At 43.1% G+C, this 21,553-nt stretch overlaps 1 protein-coding gene across 3 annotated transcripts; it reads right to left on the bottom strand.

Moving 5' to 3' along the window:
• Positions 1-423: 423 nt before the first annotated feature.
• PCF11 (PCF11 cleavage and polyadenylation factor subunit) lies at positions 424-21,412 on the bottom strand. 3 transcript variants are annotated; one of them, XM_065678810.1, is made up of 17 exons: positions 20,801-21,409; positions 16,047-16,172; positions 13,673-13,861; positions 13,079-13,270; positions 11,145-12,250; positions 10,690-10,879; positions 9,950-10,595; positions 9,241-9,846; positions 8,390-9,159; positions 6,221-6,308; positions 5,441-5,560; positions 4,962-5,070; positions 3,727-3,910; positions 3,141-3,296; positions 2,121-2,213; positions 1,460-1,495; positions 424-937 (listed from the first exon to the last, which is right to left on the bottom strand). In XM_065678810.1, the coding sequence occupies exons 1-17, from the start codon at positions 20,987-20,989 to the stop codon at positions 725-727; spliced, it is 5,013 nt and encodes a 1,670-aa protein (XP_065534882.1). In that variant the 5' UTR covers positions 20,990-21,409; the 3' UTR covers positions 424-724. The 3 variants fall into 3 exon arrangements, with proteins under 3 accessions (XP_065534882.1, XP_065534881.1, XP_065534880.1); XM_065678809.1 differs by having other exon boundaries at positions 4,962-5,067; positions 8,390-9,846; positions 20,801-21,412; XM_065678808.1 differs by having other exon boundaries at positions 8,390-9,846.
• Positions 21,413-21,553: the final 141 nt, after the last annotated feature.

The following is a 21,553-nucleotide window of genomic DNA, read 5'->3' as shown; positions in this document are numbered from 1 at the left end:
TGGAAGAAAAAAGAATCATTAAAAGTGGCATCCTGGTTTGTTAAGTGGTTGTTGGCACTTGTGTTCACAATCAAGCACTCTGGCTGCTTTGTTATATCCTCCCCTTCTACCCAAAAACTGTGGTTTTTGTTATTTTTTTAGGGTTTTTTTAATTATTTTTTTTTTTTAATTTCTATCTGGATATGTAAGTTTGTTCAAATAAGTTTAGAAAGAAAAGAAACCTCGGGTTTGCCTGTGAGACGTTCCTGCACTGTGTCCCCACCTCTGTGAGAAATTCCTATCGCCTCCGGCATAACTGAAGGAAGATGATTTGCTTTCTGAATCTCACTGCGCCGAAAGTTCTGGTGTAAGTTCATTTCAACTGAAAAAAGTACAGAAACGCTGTCTCCGTTTGATGGTGTGCATAAACGTTCCACTCCCATATATAGCAAAAATAGCTTTTATTTATAATTTACATTTCCACAAGTGAAAATTGTACATTTTTTACATAGACCATTTCATTCCATTTAAATTTTCACGCATCTACAGAACTTTCACACAATGACACCTGAAACTGTGCAGGCAAGTTAAGAAATTCAAATACAAAAATGTATTTATTAACCACACAGTAGTTTGAGGCCCTGCCTCAGTTGAACATTTTTATTTCATATAAAAAGTATTTGCCTTCCAGAGATAACACAGCAGCTCTTCTGTAAAAAAAAGAATGTTCACACCTCAAGTTAGTTTAAACAGACTCATCAGGTTCTGTCTTTATGTCTGTAGGTGCAGGTGTGCTGCTCTCTTCTGCACAGGCAGGAGGGGTGTCATCAGGTTCTTCTTTCACTTTAGGTGACTCACAGGACTCTTCTGTTTCCTGCTTAACAATGTCCAACATTATATTTAATGGGTTTTCTACAGGAGTCTTACTGGGAGATGGTGTGCAATCGAAGGATGATGTCTGGAAAGCCAAAGTCAAAGCAGCATTAACACACATTACAGGACAAATTTTTAGCTCCTTATCCCTTTCACTCTTTCAAAATGCAAACATGTTGATGGTCAGGCACTCAAAACCCAAACTTCTATTTTATCAAGATCCTAAGAAAACAAATTTACCTTTTTAATGGCATTACTTTTCACAATTCCTTTGAAACAGTGTCATCCAAGCAGTAGTGAAATGCTTAACACACTACCATAAACTACTCCTTGCCTCCCCAGGGGAACTCTAACTCCCAAAACATAACACACTGTAACACCCATCTATTACATTTTTGCAAATTCCTCAGATTACATGTGTTACTCGACAACTCCAGGATGTGGTTTCAAACCATGGTTTCACCTTCAGTGGTGTACAACACAAGCACACTGCCACACGAAATACATCCTGGCTCCCTGCAAAAAATACATCTGCTCCCTGCAAAGGCAGAGCTCCAGCGAGGTGAAAGCCAAATGCTTCAAAAAACATGAAGAAGGATTCACTTACGTTTTGGTAATCTTCGTAGCAAGATGGATGGTAAATCTGAAACAGAATGGTTATATATTTAATTACATTAACTGACAGCAGGATGGTTGGTTACACACAGAACAGTGTCAGTTACACATCATCACACAACAGTATGAGCAGGCAAAGTATGGCATCAAATACCACCGGGAAATGATTCTGTATTTATTTAGGGCAAATTAAGTGCTGGGAATTATACAGCTGCATACAGAAATAAATGAACCAGTTATCTACACCTGTATAGAAAGATGTTCATTTTCCCTTCATCACAGCAGTGTAAGGGAAGGCCAATGAGGCTGCACTAATGCCACCAGGACTTCACGTACTTCCAAGGGCTGAGATATTCATGTACTTGGAAGCCTGGAAAACTACCATGGGAACCCCAGGAGAAACAGAGCCCTTAGAATCACAGGATCACAGAATGGTTTGGGCTGGAAAGGACCTTAAGATCATCTAGTTCCAAGGCCTTGCCATGTGCAAGGATGCCTCACACTAGACCATGTCACCCAAGGCTCCATCCAACCTGGCCTCGAACACTAACAGGGATGGAACATTTAGTACTAAAACGCTTGGCTTTCTCTTTCTTTGCTGTAATTCTGTGGGGTTTTACTATAAATATCACATGTAAGTACAATCAGATTACCTTCTCATCTACTCTAATAGCATTCTTCAGGTGCCACTCTTCCTCCTCCTCATCCCAGTACTGTTCAAACTGCTCTTGGCAAATTTCACAGCTCTGAAAAGTTATTACAGAGTAACAGAAATAAATGAGATTATTCCAACACCTTACTGAACACATGAACTTCAGAAGCCTAGTGACTGGCAAATAAGGGTCTTTTACATAACATTCAGACTACAACATGATCTGTCTTCCGTACTTTAGAAAACATGAATTAGAAGTTATTTGAGTATAGTTCGCACACCAGCATCTGGCCCTGACAACTGCTGTCACTTGAGAAAGGGGAGTTTTGCCCTTTGAAGCCAGGAAGTCTAAGCACAACGTTTCATAACAATATAATGCTGGTTTACTGACTTATAAAGATAACCTAGCACAGGGATTTAATACTATTTATGGCATTATCTTCATTCTTCTCAGGCTAAAAAAAGCAGACTATTTAAATAAAGTATTAATATTTTTCATACATCTGTGAAAAATAATCGAACTGGAGAACAAAGCACAAAAGGTACTTTTTAAAATTAGAACAAAGGCCTTCATTGCCTGATAGACAGTCGTAACATTTGTACTTGATTACTACACCAATTCACCTACCAAAATACAGCTCTACAGGTGACATTCAGATGTTTCTTTGTGCTAATGCTTATTTTCCACCAAAACAGAAATTCTGTGTAAAAGTATCAAAACCCAGTAAGCCCAACTTGAATGGCAAAGGACCATTTCCAATTCACTTGCTCTAGTTTCTCTACAGGAACATTCCGCAAATTAACACAGTCTGCCCATTTCAATGGAATGCTGAGGGGCGTAGACTTTACTGAACTACAGGTGATTTACTCTGCTATCTGTGCCTGGGAAACAACCATTACACACACATATACACCACCTGTGGGATGGCTGCACAGAGATCCAAGAACAAGACTTCAGTCTACATACACTGTATGAAAGAATGTTGTTATCTGAGCTAATAAAACGCAAGCTGAAACTTACCTCAACTGCTCCAGCAGGTCCTGCAGGAACACTCTGAAATTCCTTCTCTTTTGCAGCTTCTTGTGTCTTCAGCACAACCTCTTCATGAGCTTTTTCAAAGAACTGGCTCTTTGCACGCTCCTCGAGGTCAGCTATTTCCTCAAATTCAATCCAGTCCTAAGGAAGAAGGTTTCATTCACAGTCAGACTCTGAGAAATAGCCAGAAATGGCTAAACAATAAGGGAATAAAAAAAGAGCAACAACCAAAAGACATCCCCAAGTACCATAATTCAATGAATTCTCGTAAGAGCTGCAGTGCTCCCCACATGCAGCACCAAGCACAGTGGGTGCTTTCTCACAATGCTACATTTCAACGCTAAGTGCAATGAAAACAGCACCACTGGCCTCAAACTGGTTACTGTTCATCATACAATTCCCTTTTGTATTTCAACAGGCATTTGGGAACTACTCGAAATATCTAAGACGCTGTTTACCACAGGCCAACTTGTGTGATGATGCAGATTTCAACTGCAATACTACAGCCCATACATAAGTAAAACACAGAATCCAGCCTCTAATTTATCAAGGCATGCATTGCACTACTTACTGTTAAACTGTAGTACCATCTTCTATGTGTGATTTTTCTGCTAACATCTTTTTCTGTCCGGTTCTGACGATAATGCCAATCCAAATGATCTGCATAAACATCTGTCTGTGAAGTGGTGAATCTCATTCCACACGAGTAACACTGAATTCCGGTGTACAAACGATTTATAACGCTATCATAGCGCCTACAAAAAGAGGGGGAAAAGAATTCTTAGCATTTCTTTGAAAGGAAGCAGGTAAGAAGTTGCTCAGTAAGTTGCTCATATGTCCACAAGAGGAAAAACATGAATCTACTGCACAGCCAAAGCACACATGTAGATAAATTCTTCCTCATGTTCATAGCACAATCAATTGGAACATTCAAATAAACAAAGAAGGGACTCATATTAACCCCTTGTTATCATATAAGAAGCTTTCTAGTGGTGTGTTTCGTGTCTACTAGTTTCATCAGCTAATAGTGCATAAAATCCCTACAGCCTACATATGGATCAGCTTTGCAAACCACTGCAAAGGTGGTAAAATTAACAGTCATGCAGGAAGTTAAAGCAAGATGAGAGGAGGGCCACAAAGATGCTGCGAGGGCTGGAGCACCTCCGCTCTGGACAGTCTAGGAGAGCTGGGCTGATTCAGCCTGAAGAAGAGAACGCTCCACAGAGACCTTAGAGAAGCTCCAGTGCCTAAAGGGACTACAAGAAACCTGGAGATGGGGCTTTGGACAAGGGCCTGTAGGGACAGGCCAAGGGGAATGGCTTGAACCTGACAGAGGGGAGACTGAGATTAGACCTTCGGCAGAAGCTCTTCCCTGTGAGGGTGCTGAGGTGCTGGCACAGGGTGCCAGGAGAAGCTGCAGCTGCCCCATCCCTGGTTCAAGACCAGGCTGGATGGGGCTTGGAGCAACCTGCTCTAGTGGAAGGTGTCCCGGCTTGTGGCAGGAGGTTAGATGAACTCTAAGGTCCTTTCCAACTCTAGCTGTTGTATGATTCTCTGACTTCAATATATATTACAACCTTACAAAGTAACAACATGCAACCTGTGTAAAGATAGCTTTCCCAAGTTAATTTTCCCTCTTTTTGCTCTCTCAAATTCTCTAAGGCCAACATTAAAACCTGCAGGTCCTCTCAGTCACAAAATGACACAGAATCTTTCAAAAGCTCTCAGCTGTCTTGGATTAACTATCTTAGATATGCCTATGTCATTCATTGTTACTGCAATCTAAGCTCATTCTACTACACTCACTGTCTTAGTTCTTCAACAGTGAAGTTCGTGAGGTCTGGGACATTTTGATCTTCGTTCTGGTCATCATCCTCCTCTTCAGCAGCAGGCTGGGCTGATCCTTCATTCACTTCTAGAAAGCATAAAAGGTATTTTACCAAAATTTCAGTACATCATCAGAAAGAAGTGACATGCTCCTGACTGTTATTTGTACTCAACTATTAACAATGTGACTATGCTAAAATACACGTGTGCAATAGCCAAGTCAATCATCTTCTAACATCATTAACATAAATAAAGCATACGAGAAACTACAAGCCACTCAGAATTTCAATTCAGAAAAACAGATACTAGGAATTTACTCTATCACACACTCTAAATTCCTTCCCAAAACCAAAGTTCAGTTTAAAAAACCATGCAGCAGTTCACAACAGCTCTAATACTTTGCTTTACACTTCAGTTGTGGATAAGCTGAGTAGTTAGAACATAATGGATCTACATACGTGCTGAAGTGGAGTCAGTTTTTGACAGTTTGAGGATTCCTGTTTTCAGCAGTTTAGCAAACAGCTCATTGACATCAACCTGCCCAAGGTGGTTATCAGGGTATGAATGTGGAACGGTTCCTGGGGAAAAACATCGACGTTCAAGGAAACGAGAAGTTGCATCAGAAATTCACTTTCAGCTGCATGTTTCAAAACACGCTTTTTCTTCAGTCCCTTGTTTCTTCCTTTTTTATTCCAAATTATTTATCAACTCCCTTTGCTTTATGCCTAATCCTTGGCTAATTTCTTCCCCCATAGCAGAAGTGCTATCTAAACTGGCTGCCCATACACAGATTCCTACTGGACAGTGGTTACTGAAATGCAGCATTTTCCTTATTTAATGCCTAAATATTTCACCAACACCAATCTACTTCATCCCCTCCTTGAATTATTTCTGACTTTTTAGAAGCTTTTCATTACTAACCACTCATACACCCCTACAAACTGGGGCTTTCCACAAAAGCAGACCAAAATGTATTCATTTTCTCTTTTTCTTCAAGCACAACTACATACCAAACCCACACAGTGAATGAGAACTAATGAAAGCCTTCACTGTTTGAGGGAAACCCCTGAAAAGATGAAGGTACTACAGAAACCACAGCCACAGCCTCCTCAGTGAGGAGGCTTCCCTCAGTCCACACAGACCTTGTACAGTGGGACATTACCAAAGGGTCATTTTTGTGGCCATCAACACAATAATCCAAGAGAAGGAAAAGGAAGATCAATTGTTTTGTTACCCACCTGCAGGGTTCTGAACAAAACCTCCAGGATTTGGCAAATACTGTTGACCTTGGCCATAAGGCCCTCCTTGAGATGACATGAGAGAAACCTGTGAAAGGCAACATTTAAGTATTTTGTGTACAATAATGTCATTTTAAGTTTCCTTTTTATAATTCTATCATTAACATCTCAGTACTTTATACACATTAAATTCCTTCCAGAAGTCAGTCAGTTTGGTATGAAAGGTCCACAAATGACAACATAAACTCTGCCTCATTTTCACTTCCCACTAGAGAAGTATCAGGAACACTTACTCACTTTGCCTAACATTTACACTAGAACAAACCGAAAACCCCACCCAAACCAAACAAGAGACTCCAAACAAAGTCCAAACCAAACCAAAATCCCCCAAACACCATTTCTTGTAGAGCCATGAGCCTTCAATCCCGTTTTCCAAACAGTTCTTCCTTTTAAATCGCTCCTGTTCACCAAAAGAGAGCTCATCACAAATTAAAGAAACCAGTAAGGGCCTATTAACAAATGCCAGGATCAGTTCTGATCTAAGAACTGAAACAGCATTCACTACATGACACATATATGAAAGCAAGATTCTTTCAGCAAAAAAGCCACAGTGAGCTTCAGATAGAAAAACAGGTTTTATAACATGCTTGTAATAAAAATGGGGTGTTTTTGCCCCCTAACTTGGTGCTTTCTGGATTCGCAAGTTCTTTAAAATCTCACTGCATTAGAGGTTGGCAGGACACGTCACCTACTTTCACACAGTAACTTAACTTTTCATAATTCCATTATTATCCCCAAAAGAAAAATACTTTAAAATCTCTCCTCTCCTGCAACAACATTGTTTTCACTTGTTATTTTCCCCTTTTGAAGAGAGCATTTCAAACAGGGGCCTCAGCAAAGACAACTGAGCTTTTAAAGCATGCGGGTGCCAAGTGAATTTTAGAAGACTATAGTTCAGCAGTCACAGAATCATAGAATTATCTGGGTTGGAAAGACCTTAAAAGCTCATCCATTTCCAACCCCCTGCCACGGGTAGGGACACCTTCCACTAGAGCAGGTTGCTCCAAGCCCCGTCCAACCTGGCTTTGAACAGTGCTGGGGATGGGGCAGCCACAGCTCCTCTGGGCACCCCATGCCAGCACCTCAGCACCCTCACAGGGAAGAACTTCTTCCTTATATATAACCTGAACTTCTCCTGTTTCAGTTTAAACCCATCGCCCCTTGTCCTATATGCCTACAGTCCCAGATAATGAGGCCCCCCCCTGCATTCTTGTAGGCCCCCTTCAGATACTGGAAGATGCTCTGACATCTCCACGCTTCTCCAGGCTGAACAGAACAATGTCTGTTCTTTCTTAATTCATCCCAGTTATAGGTATCTCTTTAAACCTGCTTGTCACCAGTATCAACAACTGCAAATTTTGTCCATTCCAATTCCATACCTCTTAGAAAATTGTGTATATTCATTTACATTATAGCAGCTTCCAATATAGCAGCACCCTTCCAAAAAGGGTGTTGGAACAAGAAAGTTGGACAGGGACTGGACAAGGGAGAATGGCTTTAAAGTGACAGAGGGGAGACTGAGATGAGACCTTAGCAAGAAGTTCTTCTCTGTGAGGGCGGCGAGGGGCAGGCACAGGGTGCCCAGAGAAGCTGTGGCTGCCCCACCCCTGGCAGTGTTCAAGGCCAGGTGGGACAGGGGTTGGTGCAAGCCGCTCTAGTGGAAGGTGTCCCTGCCCGTGGCAGGGGCTTGGAACTGCATGAGCTTTAAGGTCCTTTCCAAGCCAACCCATTCTGTAATCCTAATGTTATTTTTTTAATGCTTTATACAGAATTCACTTTTTTGCAAGTATAATAAGATACCACAGGCTTCTAATTACCTCATTTCTCCATTTAAAAATGCTAATTTCACTGTCATATTCTGAGCTATGAAGTGATTGTAAAGATCCAGTATTTGCTTTAATTCTTAAAAATAGATTATTCAAAAATAGCACTGCATGTCCTCCTTAAATTATCTAGAGCCTACTGAAGCAGGATGACTCTTTTAGCTTTAAACTAGCTCTCATTCTGCCAGCTCTTTAGGAGAACCTTCCAATTTTTAGAGGAAGAAAAACCTGCTAATTCTCTGTAATATTCTGTGGAATAGTCCACAAGGAAACCATCAGCTCTTACCTGACTACTTCCCATTGGCATGTTATTGAAGTTTCCATACTGAGGACCTTGAAGCCCTTTTTCTTCAAAGTAATGCCCAGCTGCTCGCAGTGGGAAGTTCTGTGCTCCAGGCCCAGCTGGCCCATTGAAACTTGGTCCAGGTGAACCATCAAACAGATCAGGTCTCTGGAACTGCATCCCATGAGATGGTCCATTGTAGCCATGGCCAGGATGGTCAACAAATGGACCACCTTGTCCATATGGTGACAGTTCTAGTCTTGAGGCAGGATGGTTAGCTACATTTTCGAAGCGTGCACCTTGAAGGCCAAGTGGCAAATCAAACCTAGAGGCTGGCTGGTGAGGTCCATCAAATCTTTGAGGTATGGCTGTATCAAAACGTGGTTGTGCCTGTTGGCCAGGAGCCCTTTCAAATCTTGGACCAGGTGTTCCATGGATTCCATCAAATCTTTGTAACAGAGACAACTGTCCAGGCTGACCATCGAATGCAGCTGCGTGACAACCATCAAACCTCGGGCCAGCCCGACCCAAAGGACCATCAAATCTAAGTCCAGCTCCCTGGTGTATTGGTCCATCAATCAACCTAGGACCTACACCTGGTCCTTCCAATCTGAGCCCACCACCTGATGGTCCATGTGGCCCGTCAAATCTGAGCCCACCACCTGATGGTCCATGGGGCCCCATGGGCCCCTCAAATCTGAGGCCACCTCCAGGTTGACCATGGGGCCCCAATGGCTGTAAATGTGGCCCCTCAAACCTGAGGCCACCCCCTGGTTGACCATGAGGCCCCAAGGGCTGACCATGGGGTCCCTCAAACCTGAGACCACCCCCTGGTTGACCTCGAGGCCCCATAGGTTGACCATGAGGTCCCTCAAACCTGAGACCACCTGAAGGCTGACCACGGGGACCCTCAAACCTGAGGCCAACTCCTGGTCCTTCAAATCTAGGACCACCTGCAGGCCCCTCGAAGCGCAACGGCCCACCTATCTGCCCAAGAGGGCCCTCAAATCTCAATGGACCTCCTCCACCACCCTGTCCTGGAGGTCCTTCAAACCTCAGGGCCCCTGCCAGCTGCCCTGGTGGCCCATCAAATCTTAGGGCTCCAGCTCCCCCTGCTCCTGCCAGCGGTCCATCAAACTGAGATGCACCCGCTCCCACCAAAGGCCCCTCGAATCTCAGAGCAGCCTGTCCAGGTGGCCCATCAATTCTGGAACTCGTCCCAGCAGCAGGAGCATCACCAAAAGGGCTTCCTTGTCCATCTACTCCAACCCTTGCAGCAGCCTGTCTAGGTGAGCCATCAAACAGAGGTCTCTCTTCCATCAGTGCACTTATCCTCTGCTTCGCTTCAATGCCTCCAAATCTCGATCCTGGACTTTCTGGAAATGGTGCTTTCTCTGGATCTTCATACCTAGCCCTTTTGAAACGTTCACTGAATGGTGATCTTGGTTCCTCTCGAACACCTAAAAAACCCAGAGCAAACCAGGTTAAGTAACTAGCTTAGTAACTAGCTAGTAACATGTTAGTGAGCATTTAAGCGACGTAAAATAAAGGAAAAGCACGCACCAGCTTGCCCAAGAAGTTGTCTTTCCTCACGATTATCAAATCTGCAGACTGCATCACCATCTATTTTCTGGAACTCTGTGGATGTGCTTTTTCCCTGCTGTCTCAGAGCATCTCTGAATTCCTCTGATTCTCCCCAACTATCGTAAGGATCAAAGTTCTTAGAACCTCTTGCTCCCTTAGTAGCATTCTGTTCCTCAAGTCTTCGTCGACCCTCAAGTGGAGAGAGGTTATCAGCAAAAGGCCTGTTAGTGCCACTTACAGGAGAGTGTCTCCTCGCTCTCTCCCCAAATGGCTCTTTCCTATCAAACTGTACTCCACGCTTGGCTTTTGCTTGCTCACACTCTAATCCAGAAAGCAGTGCGTCAGGTAAATGATAATCCAGAATATCATCAGGATCCAACAGGTCAAGTCTTGACAACGAATGCTGAACTTGAGTTCTTTTCAGTTTAGCCTTATGTTCATAATATGTTAACTCTGCATCTGACAGAAGAGGTTTCTTTTTCAAACCACATTTTTCCTCTGTAGGGCTATCCCAGACATTACACCTGTGCTTTCCTTCCTGATACTGGAACAGCTGTCGGATCTGATGAGCCACCATGAGGAACTCATCCTGTGTTATTTCACCCGATGTCAACCGTTCATTGGCCTAGAATATAAAGTTAAAGGTTTAGATTTCCAAAAAGCAAAGCAAACTATATATATCCAGGACACTTCTGTGAAGACGGACTTATGGCTATTACCTTCTTAAGTAATTCTCTTTTGCTTGCAGATGTCAGTTCCTTGGGAATCTGTAAATTGGCATCCACACTTAACCGGTGCTGCTGCTTTGGTGCTCGGGGTGATAGAATTCCTTTGCCAGCAGGCCAATTTTCCCGGTGTCTTTGGTGAGGAGATTTACCAAGTGCTTGGTGCTCTTCATTCTGCTGTGTGCTGAAAGCAAGAATACATTTAAAATATAGATTACTTCTTTATTCAGGACATGACTGTTACATTCCTATTAGAACTGAAGATGGCAAAACAACACTATCACCTTAGAATCCAAGTATACACCATTTCCATATTTCACCAGTAGAAATACATTACACTGATTAATTTTAACCATCTGAACATTGCCTCCCAAAGGTGCCTACACTGAAGTCAGCAGCAGAATTTCCACTGACTTCCAACAGAAGTTGTTTTAAAGATAGTAACTTACTTTTTATTTTCTTCCCAACCAGATTTCCACCTCTTGCCTGATTTGGATCCTTGCCAGTTTTCTGCGTTCTCCTTTGGATCAGGAGAAGCTTTAGTAGAATGCTGGCTTGCTGTTTCTTGGGGCCTGTCTTCTTGGGCTTTTTTCACTCTTCTCGGATCTCGCACCTCTTGTTTAGCATTCCTCTTAGTCGAATTTCTTTCATCTCTTGCTGCTTGTGTGCCTTCTTCAGCGTGAGACTGCTTAGCACCTATCTGACGGATCTTTCCAATTTTTGGAGTTGATGAAGTAGGAGATAAACTCCTAAGTCTTCTTTTTGGTGACCTCCTCTCCCGTCTTTTTGGAGAATGCGTAGATGGTGACCGTGCCTTAGGAGAGCGCGATCGTGACCGTTTCCTATTACTCGATCTCCCTTGTTTCCCACCCTGTTTCTCTGTATCCTCTGTACTTGTATCTTGTTTCTGAACAGCACCATTGATGACTTTATTTCTGCTGCCTGCAAGTCTGTGTTCACCTGTCTTATGTTCTTCTTTTTCTTTCTTCTCTATATTTCTCCTCTTTTCCTTCACCTCCTCTTCTTTGCTCTCTTTATCCTGAAGATGTCTTTTCAGTCTTGGATCCCGCTTACTAATATCAGATACTTTCGTGCTTTCACATTCCTGGCTTTTGGTATCTTTATTACTGGGTTGCTTATTTTTCAAGGGGGATGGTGATTTAGATTTTGCTTCTGACTGGTCAAGTTCCTTCTTCTGTGTTTTTTCACTAGCTTTTGATTTCTCCTGCTTTGTTGAGCTCTGTTTTTCAGATTGTGTTGTTTTACTTGTCTTGGTATCAGACTGACTGGTTGTGCTCGGTGGAAACTCTTTCCTATGAGACTGGTCTTTACCATGAGAAGAATGTTGACTCATCCTATTAAGCCGAGGATCCCTGTTTGCTATTTTGACATCATGAAGTGGAGGACTTGGGGATGGCTTGCTTTTCTCAGATTGCACAGCAGTCTGATGAGGTGCTTTAACTGTCATGTGAGGTGTGGAAGACATGTGTTGCTTAGAAGGTGCTGGAACTGAAGCTACAGATGATGATCCTTGCTGAACACTAAGAGATACAGCCTGGAACAGGAAAAAGTCCTGCATTAATCTGCATGACACAACTACCTCGAGATGTTCGTGTTCTTATCTCAAAACCAAAACTATAAATGGAAACATCTTGAAAGTTATGAGTCACCCATTTAACTGAAAATGACCCATTGTTAATTGCAAGTGTTAAACTAACACAGTGCCATTACAAAAGATGAAATTCAAATATAAACCAGTACTACACAGTCAATACTGTAAAATCTGTAGTTTAGGTGCATGTTCTCATTAGTGTTAGCTTTCTATATATTCCACACACTCAAGGCAACTAAGCTGCCAAGCAGCTGATATAATGTTCAGGTTTCTATGCCTCAAAGATGCTTTATTTTGGTATCATCAACTGCCACCACAGCAAGACTTTCAGTTACTAATGTAAACCAATAGAGCTTAACCACCATCTTCAGATGGTGGCATCAAACCATCTTGACCTAAAGAGGAAGGCGACTTTGTTTGCAACAATCAGGCTTCCCCATTCTGCAGGAGCAAATATATTTGAAAAAGCCTTGCTTGGTATGAGCCACAAGAAGAGGTGGAACAAGAGGATCAGAGGCAGGCATCACTTTGGAGAGAAGTTAAAACACAAAACACCAAGAACTTCACCTTTTTTTAACCTCTGAGTGGAATTCTTAAGGATTTTAGGTAATAAGTAACTGTTCAGGAACCCCAGATCAACTTGCACTGCTCTAGTCCTAAAACAGCTACTTGTCCAAGGGAAAAGCAACACTGTAGCTACAAGCACACGGAAGCACTGTCCAGGATAAAGTGAGACCCAACTACACAAGTTTTACCAACTCTCCTACTCACCAACTGTGCTTTCGTCTGTTCCAGCTCCAGCTCTAATTTTTTTTGCTGAAGTTCTAACAACTGCTTTTGCTTTGCAAGCAATTGCTGCCTTATTAGTTGCTCCTGTGTCAAATTCTTTTGTATTTCGGGAACAGCAGGAGGAGTAGAGGCACCAGAAGTTATAGCAGAGGTAGGCGTAGCAGATTCCTCTGGCTAGAAACACAATAAACAAAGTTACATTTAAAATCCTGGTGGCATCAAACAACTCCATCTCCTTTAAGTGCTACCACAATCTAGTACTGGCACTTAGGTGTGTACAGCAGTTAGAAATTGCATTTTTAATGCAAGATGTAATTAGAACTATATAAAATTTTTGCTCCAGAATAACTTCCTGCTGCGACAAACCTATCATTTATTATAAATTCACCATGTTCCAAAATCAAGAATAGTTTTGAAATACACAAACCAAACCCATCAAATACTCTTCAATTCAGAAATGCCTCTTACCTGGCAACAAAGGTTACTTCATTCACAATCAACTGTCAAAAAGCAGCATACAAACAACGAAAATGACACGTTTTACCATCTGTTCATAGAGGAAGCAGAAACACTTACCGATTTATTTAAAAACTTAGGATTCACATGGATGCTAGAAGTATTCACATTTGGGGGCAGAGGCTTAATAGGCCAAGCAGGATCTAATGAGTTGACTCTGACATCAAGTGCATACAGTTTCTTCAAAGGAAAAATATCATCCCATGTGGAGCGTAATTTAAATAAACTTTTCCTAGTATTCTCATCCACCTAAAACAATAAAACAATTCTATGGCTTGTTAAGTTAATATAAAACAATTTCTTAAACTTTTCTGTAGAACTTAGTTCATTCATTTCCTAGTTCTAGCAACAGTTTGCTGGTTTAAACACAGAATTATAGCCGTGCAGATCATACTTCTATACCAAGAGAATCAGTAACAGCAGCTCAAATGTGGGATTGTTGTTTCAAGGCCACTGGAAGGTTTTATTGTGTATTACCATTCTCTGAGAATTTTCTTTCAACTTTTCCATTACCAAAATTCTCATTTAACTTGCCCAATTTCTGTGGAAAAAATACAGTAACAAAAATATTGAAAGGCAACAGCCTCTGAGACAACACATTGGTCTAGTGTTTGTGCTAACTGGAGTACAACAATGACAAACAGATCAGGAAACCACAAACTCTGTGCACAGGAAAGGTGTTTTGCTCAGCTGTTCAGCCACTGAAGGGCTTTTTTCCCAACAAATGCCACAAAAGGACTATTTTAAGTTAACTGTATTTCAGTTCAGCTGCAAAATTAGACCCATCTGTGAGCCATAGATCGAAAGGACCTATAGGACCAGTGCCCATTTTATCTCTTCACAATTTGTTTGGATCATCATGACAGGTAAAAGTTGGAAATTTGCAGTAAAGCAAAATACCATTCATCTCATAGTTCAGTGAACAATAAATGAAAAATATTTGAGGACAAATATATGCAGCTGTCCTAATGTCAATGTCCCAGTTCAACCATTAAGTATTGACTTTGTAGGTGGGTTTTGCTGCAGTTTAGTAAGTTACAGCAAGACACAGAATAGCCTGGGAAGGTCAGAGGTTCTTCCAGGTAGGAGCAGGAACTTCAACAAAAGAAATTCCTACTTAGTTACTGGGGGGTTTCCCTGTAAAATTTTCAATGACAGGGTTTGGAGTTCACTGCAAAAGGTGCAAAAAATGACTGAGCAGAAGTTTCTGCCTTCATCAAGTGTCCACTGACTGACAGAACTTGTAACAGTGTCAGTGCTGAACTCTACCTGCATCTTTCAAAACAGCAGTTAAGCTACTAGAAGTGATTACTTTACACAATTCATTAATACACATGAAGTAAGTAGTTCTAGTTAGTTTAGCAGACAGTTAACCTATAAAACTCTGAAAATCAGTTATTATCCAGAGCTTCAGCTGCAACATTAAATGCAACTCAGTGAAAAAATATTCACAATACTGAAAAAATAGAGTATCTACCTACCTACTCTACATACAAGAGCTTAAGTGTTCTATGATCATTATTACCATCTATTCCTTATTTCATTATGTGTATTACATCTGAAAACCATATAATACAAAGCACAGCGCCATCTCACATCCTCACTGATATGTAATGACAGGTAAATACACAAACATCTCATTCATACGAGATGCAACTCTCTTAAATCACACAGGAAACCACAGAAGCTAACCCTCCATTTCTGATCCAACTTAAAACCCATTCAAGTACAGCCTTCCAAAAACTGGACTTCGATTTGCCTTTCTTACTGGGAAATATGCAGAATTACTTCCTGGGTTCAAAGATCAAGAGCAAAAATTAAAAGATACGGCAACAGTTCTCAAGGTTAAATGAAATTAAACCATATTTGTCATGTAAAAGAACAATACATTTTAACACCCTTCTCCCCTGGCATTTTTTTTTCCTTCAAATCACAGACCACCAGGAAAGAATTGGGTATCAGTGCTATTCACTCTTTGCAGTTTAAGCACTCATTCTGCTTATCACAAATCAAGTAAATCAGACAAATCTAACCACAGCAGAGAGAGGCTCTGAGGAAATCTACCAGAAACTGATTCCCAGTCTATTCTTTCCATAAAGACTATTTACAATCTTAAAACTGAACCAACAATTCGTAATTAATTGGTCTATACATGAGAGAAGGTCCATCCAGGTAAACAAAATCCTATTAGTAAAATCTTGCCTGGATATAGGAAAAGTATAAGATGGTTATAAACCAAATTAAGAAAGACTCTGCTAACATGTTAACTCACATGCTTGGTATTTCGCAGTATAGACACAGTACTGAGATTGACATAAACCAACCAATCTGTATAGTTCAGCACCCAAGAAAACCCAAAACCAAAAGCAAGTATTTATTTTACCAGGAACACGTATTTTCTTAGAATACAGAACTTTTCTGAAAGTGTATATACCTTTTCAAATACACAAATAAATGTTGCAACTAGGTTTTTAGTAAATGCAGTAAGATACTCTCTTCCAACGTTCTTGACGATGGAATCCATCAAGTACATAACAGGAAGCTTCTCTGATGCAGGAGCCTGGAGTAATAAGAAGAAACTGAGAAGTTTAGTACAACAAAAACATATGTTAAGCTTTTTAAATAGAGGGATTACCAATCCCAGAAATACAGACCTCTCTTTTTGGTTGCCACTATAAACACCAAGGGAATTGCCTTGGGAATTTTTCTGTTTATACAAAAAACTTAATCTGGAAAATCGGTAACTCAGTTCAAAGTATAGCACGGTGGGTCTATCACACAAAAAAGGAACACCTCAGTTATTCTGTCTGTGTACCAAAGCTTGGGAAAAGGCAAAAACAAAAAAAAAAAAAGAAGAAAAAAAGAAGCCCACAAGACAGTATTGCTGCTATGTACTGATGGAACCTTTGAAAAGCCACTTGAGAAAGCAGGTTTTTAAGTTAGCAGGAATCAACCGGTAGCACTTCAAGGAACGGCTAAAAAAAGTTTCTAATTCAAATCTCCTGAATGCTCAGTGTTTCTGGGTTTCACAGAACTCAAATCAGACTTCTGGCAAACAGCCCCAATCAGGGAACTTCTTTAGCTGTTGAGTATCAGTCATTTCATAAACCACACGTAGAACAGCTCAGTTATCTCAGCATAATCCACACAGATGGAGGGAGTCCCATTCTCTGCAGGCACTTGCAGGCAGTGACAGTTCAATTTCCAGAGTGCATGCAAAAACACACAGTCACAAGGTTCAAAATCCAGAGGGAACTCAAGTATCTGGTCAACCAGGTTAAAGGCACAGACAAGCTCAGGAACTGTAACCAGGGAGTTGCACAGAAGGGAGTCTTCATGGACACAGCTGCTACAACAGGAGGCTTGGGTTTTGTTATTTGGGTTTGGTTGTCTGGTTTATATCCAGTTTCAAAACTTGTAATAAGTTTGTGCAAAGGTGTGGTGATGCTGGACCACTACAGCGACTTCTAATGTACACAAAGCACGACCAGCCCGATCGAGGTAATTTTAATGCCCACCACTGGCTTTCACAAAGCAGAAGGCACAACAAAGTTCCAGAACACATCAGCAAATACACAGACTTGCAGAAAAGGACACGAAAGACACCACCACGAGCTGTGTGTTGACCGTGACCCCCTTAGAAGAGCATCCACTTGTAATAACGTCCCATTCACCATGCGGTGAGATCAGGATAAAACCAGAATAACTCCACTCACTGCTCATTTTAAACAGGACAGGCTACTGGGTTCATTAAGGACACCGTACATCGCAGCCCCTCGTCCAGACAGGTGTGTGGAAGTGTTCTTGCTTTACAATTTTAGATTTAATTCCCCTTTTAGGTGGTTAACAGAAGGGCACCAGGTCAACAATACTTTTATATGGGTAAACCACAATGTTTCCTCACCCTTAAATGTGTGTTTATTTACCACGACCTGAAACTTAACATTGAAGAGGGCAGGATTCCTTGTTAGTTGGGGACAGGGAGGGGAGTGCCTTTGAGCACACTGAAAAAAGTAAAAACAGGCAGCTGCTGTATTTTGTCCATAAAAAGACAGGAAAATGCAGGAAAGTTAACCAAATTAAGTTAAATGCAGCACACTAAAAGCCCATCTTACACTACAATGTATTCAATTTGTAAACAAGCTAATATGCAAGTGTTAGAATAAAGGCATCTCTCTAGTGCCAGAAATCAAAGCCCCCTGGGTCTACAGCTACTTAGTATTAAAATGTCCATGGAATACGGGTTTCTTCTTTCGAGCAGTCTGCAGAGCGGCACATTAAAAACACTAGGCTCTGAATGTCTGCCTTTAGAAAAAAAAATGAGAGTGCACTATTTCTGACTGTTAGAGAAACAAAAGCTGTCTCAGAAGTGCCTATGCCCAAGAGCTACTAACATAGTATGTTAGATTCGTTCCATCTCACCAATGAATGGAAGTAGCTCACTATAAGCAGCCAAGGTTTGAGACACTGGGGAATCATTTAGTAGCAAAAGCAATGTAACATTTAACTGTCACTTTCATTACGCATCAGACTGTTAGAAGTAATCATACACGGAAGCACCGTCGCCTCGTAAGGAAGCCTACTTCAAACTATGGCACAGATTAGCATCTTAGCAGCAAACCCTGCTTCAAAGAGAAGCTATTCAGGTGTCACATTTTAAGAACCACGACTTAAATATGGTCAGAATATTTAAGTCTTCGCTTCTGGAAACGTTTATTAGGTATCTAGCCCATACTCCAGTAACCACTCAAGGGAACCCCAGACTGGAAGGGTTTTTGTTTTCAGGCGGTTTATACAACACCCCCTAGCAAGAACGATGCCCGCTAACCGAAAGGCGCCACATCACCACCAGAACACAGACCACCACTAACTGAGCTCATCCGCTTGAAAGACTTCATTACAGAATTCCCACTCTTCCTTCAAATAATGTTGGAAAGTTATTGTTGGAAATGTGTGGCTCTTTTTTATTAGTTTCCTAAAAGACTTCAAGTTTCAAATCAGACCCCAAGTCACAAACTTGTGCAAAAATTGTTTTTTAAAAAAGAACCTTGTATACAAAATGGGTCTTGGAAAACAAATTCTGCACTATACAGTGGTAAATAAAAAGACAAATACATATTTCACACTTTTTATTTACAAACAGTATCATACCAGTCACACATTTCAGAACCATTTATTCAATTGTAAAGCAGACCACTCGAGTTTTACACTAAACAAACTGTCTCCAAGGCAACACTTTTTAAAAGTGGCTTAGCAAAGGAGATCACTTTCCCAGAAACAACTAAAAACTCGCCTTCGACAAAACCACAGTCACAAACAGTAACTAGGCAAAACTAACCATTGATACAGGAGTTTAGACATCTTGGAAAAAAAAGAGGAAAAACTAGAAATCACACTTCAGGGCAGGCTCTAAATCACCCAGAAATGAAGAAGAAAAAAAAATTTGACAGCATTGATTATTTATCACAAATCAGTTTATACACATCCACTGCCCTTTAGGAGATATAATGGTGAGATCTATTCAATTATTAGGTCACCTCCCCAAGGAATGACAAAACTCAGCCACTGGCAGCATTTAAAAGTAGACTGGAAGAGGTCTGTGGAACACTAAAAAGCCACCCTGCATTGATAAAAAGACAAGAGCAACTTCTTAAAGAGATCCTTCCCTCCCCATCATCAGATAGTACAATTCTCACCATTATAAACCACGATTTCAAGCCAAAGGGAAAAAAGCCTTTGAACACGTGAGATCAGAGGGAGCAAGGGAAACCACGGGGGAAGGGTGACTGGCACGAGTAGGGGAGAAGGAATTGAAAGAAGAACCCTTTTCTTACAAAAAGCTGCTGTTAAAAAGGTGCTGTAAACCCCCATCCATGTGCTGTGGCTGACTGATGTCAGCAACTGCCTGGGTTGGGCTCAGAGGGAGCCTCCTCTTTCCCTTCTTTTTATATCATGTGCCTTTCAGACGCCATGTTAGGATCCTACAGGCTGCTGCAGTTTCTACTGTCGGGGAGAATTTCTTCTTCCCCATCCTGAACCGATACACTTATCTAACCAAGATAAACACGCACACAAACACTGCCGTTAATCGGGGCACAGAGCGCCTGAAATCCAAACAGATTACCCCAAAACCCACAGAATTTTCTCTATAATCAGGCAGAGCAAAACAACATCCCCCCCCACTCCATTACCACCACACACACTGCTCTATCCAGAGCGGATCATCACCTTTCAAACTTTTCTGTAAGATAAGGGTGCCCACCCCACCGAAGTTAGTATCTCACTGGGAAAACCGCCTTAACTGATACTTATAAGTCATTATATTTAGCCCTTCAGAAGTGGACAATTTGCGTGCTATGAACTTATCTCTTTAAACTACACCCCCCCCCCCCCAAATAAAAGTAAAAAATTAAAAGACCTTCCACAAACTCTCCCCATCGGCCCCTCTCTACCGATCGCGATGTATCGAAACCACTCAATTCAAGGGTTTAGACACCAGACTAACTGCACGCTGGCTCCATGCAGGGGGCAAACCCAGCTCCAAGGGCGAGGTGCCGCTGCCCAGTCACTGCCAGGCCGCCATGTTGTGCCTGCTATTTACACGGGGCTTCAAACGCGAGCTTGCATTTGGCGGTGGGGCGAATCCCAAACCCTCCCCTCTACTGCCAACAGGGTGGCGTGGGGGCTGGTCCCCTCCCCCGAGTCCCCTGCTCCCTACGGGGTGAAGGGTAGAAGAAGAAGCAGCAGCCTTAAGCTTAGCGATGAAAGAAGCCCCCCCCCCGCCCGCCCCATGCTCCCTGGCCCCAGCTGAGGGACGCTGCCTGGTTCCAGCCTCCTGCTCCAAACCCCATCCCTCCACCTCAGCCCAAACCCTGCTCCCTCTGCTCGCCCCCTCCACTACCTCACGTCCCCTTAACCCCCCTGCCTCGCCCTCTCCCCGCCGCTGGCCTCCTCGCCCCATCCGGCCCTCGGCCTCCCCTCTGCCTCGCCCCGCTTCCCGGCCCTCAGGCCCTGTCGCCTCGCTGCCTCTCCCCGTCCCCTCCACTGCCGGCTCCTCCCGCACCCCTCAGCACTCCTCTCTCCCCCACACGCCCTTTCCTCCTGCCCCCCGAGGCCGCCCTAGCCCGCAGCCCCGGCCGGTCCCCCCAGCAGTATAGGTAGGAGTAGTAGTCGGTGGAATATAAAAACCTTGGCGATTTGCGCCTCGATCAGGGAGACGATGTCCTTGGCGAAGGGCACGTTCTCCTCAGCAAGGATGGTGAGCATGTTGATGTGCGGCTTGCTGTTGAACGTCAGGTCTTCCAGCGACGACTGGTAATCGCGGCACGCGTCCTCCCGGGCCTCGCTGCTACCAGCGCTGCTCTCAGGGGCCGACATTGCTTTCTCCGACCGGGGGGCCCGCACCGGGACCCGACACCCAACCGAGCGACAAGCCTCCCTCCCCGCGATTCCCCCCTTGCCGCCGACCGCCGCCGAGCGATGCCGCCCCCCCCGCCGCTGCCGCTGGGCTCCTCTACCGCATCCTCCGTGCCGCGGCTCCCGCGGGCTGTGGCGCTGCCGCGTGTGCTGCCGCTGCCGTCGGCCGCCGCCGGCCCGGTCTCAGCGCTCACAAAATGGCGGCGGCGGCTCGCGAGCCTCTTCCTCCAGCCGTTGCGTCATGTGAAATTGTTCTACGGGGAAACGGCCCGCGGCTTGGAATGCCCCTTTTGTTCGCTGGCTGCTCTCCGATTGGCTGGCGGCCCTTCTGCTCAGACGACGATTGGCTCTTCCATCACTACTGCGGCTTCTGACTGGTTTCTGCGCTAAAGCTCCGCTCTCGCCTTCCTGTCCTGACTTGCGATTGGCTGCGCTTCCCTCAGGCCCCCCCTCCCTTAGTGACATCAGGCTCTGTCTCTTCCTACCGCCTTTCCCGGCTGCCCTGAGCGCTGATTGGTCCCCTGT

The sequence above is a fragment of the Lathamus discolor genome, chromosome 4 (genome assembly GCF_037157495.1).
Source record: "Lathamus discolor isolate bLatDis1 chromosome 4, bLatDis1.hap1, whole genome shotgun sequence".
NCBI lineage: Eukaryota > Metazoa > Chordata > Aves > Psittaciformes > Psittacidae > Lathamus > Lathamus discolor.
This window is presented reverse-complemented; position numbering and strand designations above follow the sequence as displayed.

Bases quoted from the DNA above. Each gene is read 5' to 3' on its own strand.
- PCF11 (XM_065678808.1), bottom strand. From the start codon at position 20,989: ATGTCGGCCCCTGAGAGCAGCGCTGGTAGCAGCGAGGCCCGGGAGGAC. The intron at 3,911-4,961 runs GTGAGTGTAGTA...CTCTTTTTGTAG, and splicing joins ACTGTTGAAGAACTAAGACA to GCGCTATGATAGCGTTATAA. The intron at 938-1,459 runs GTAAGTGAATCC...TTGGCTTTCCAG, and splicing joins GCTACGAAGATTACCAAAAC to ACATCATCCTTCGATTGCAC.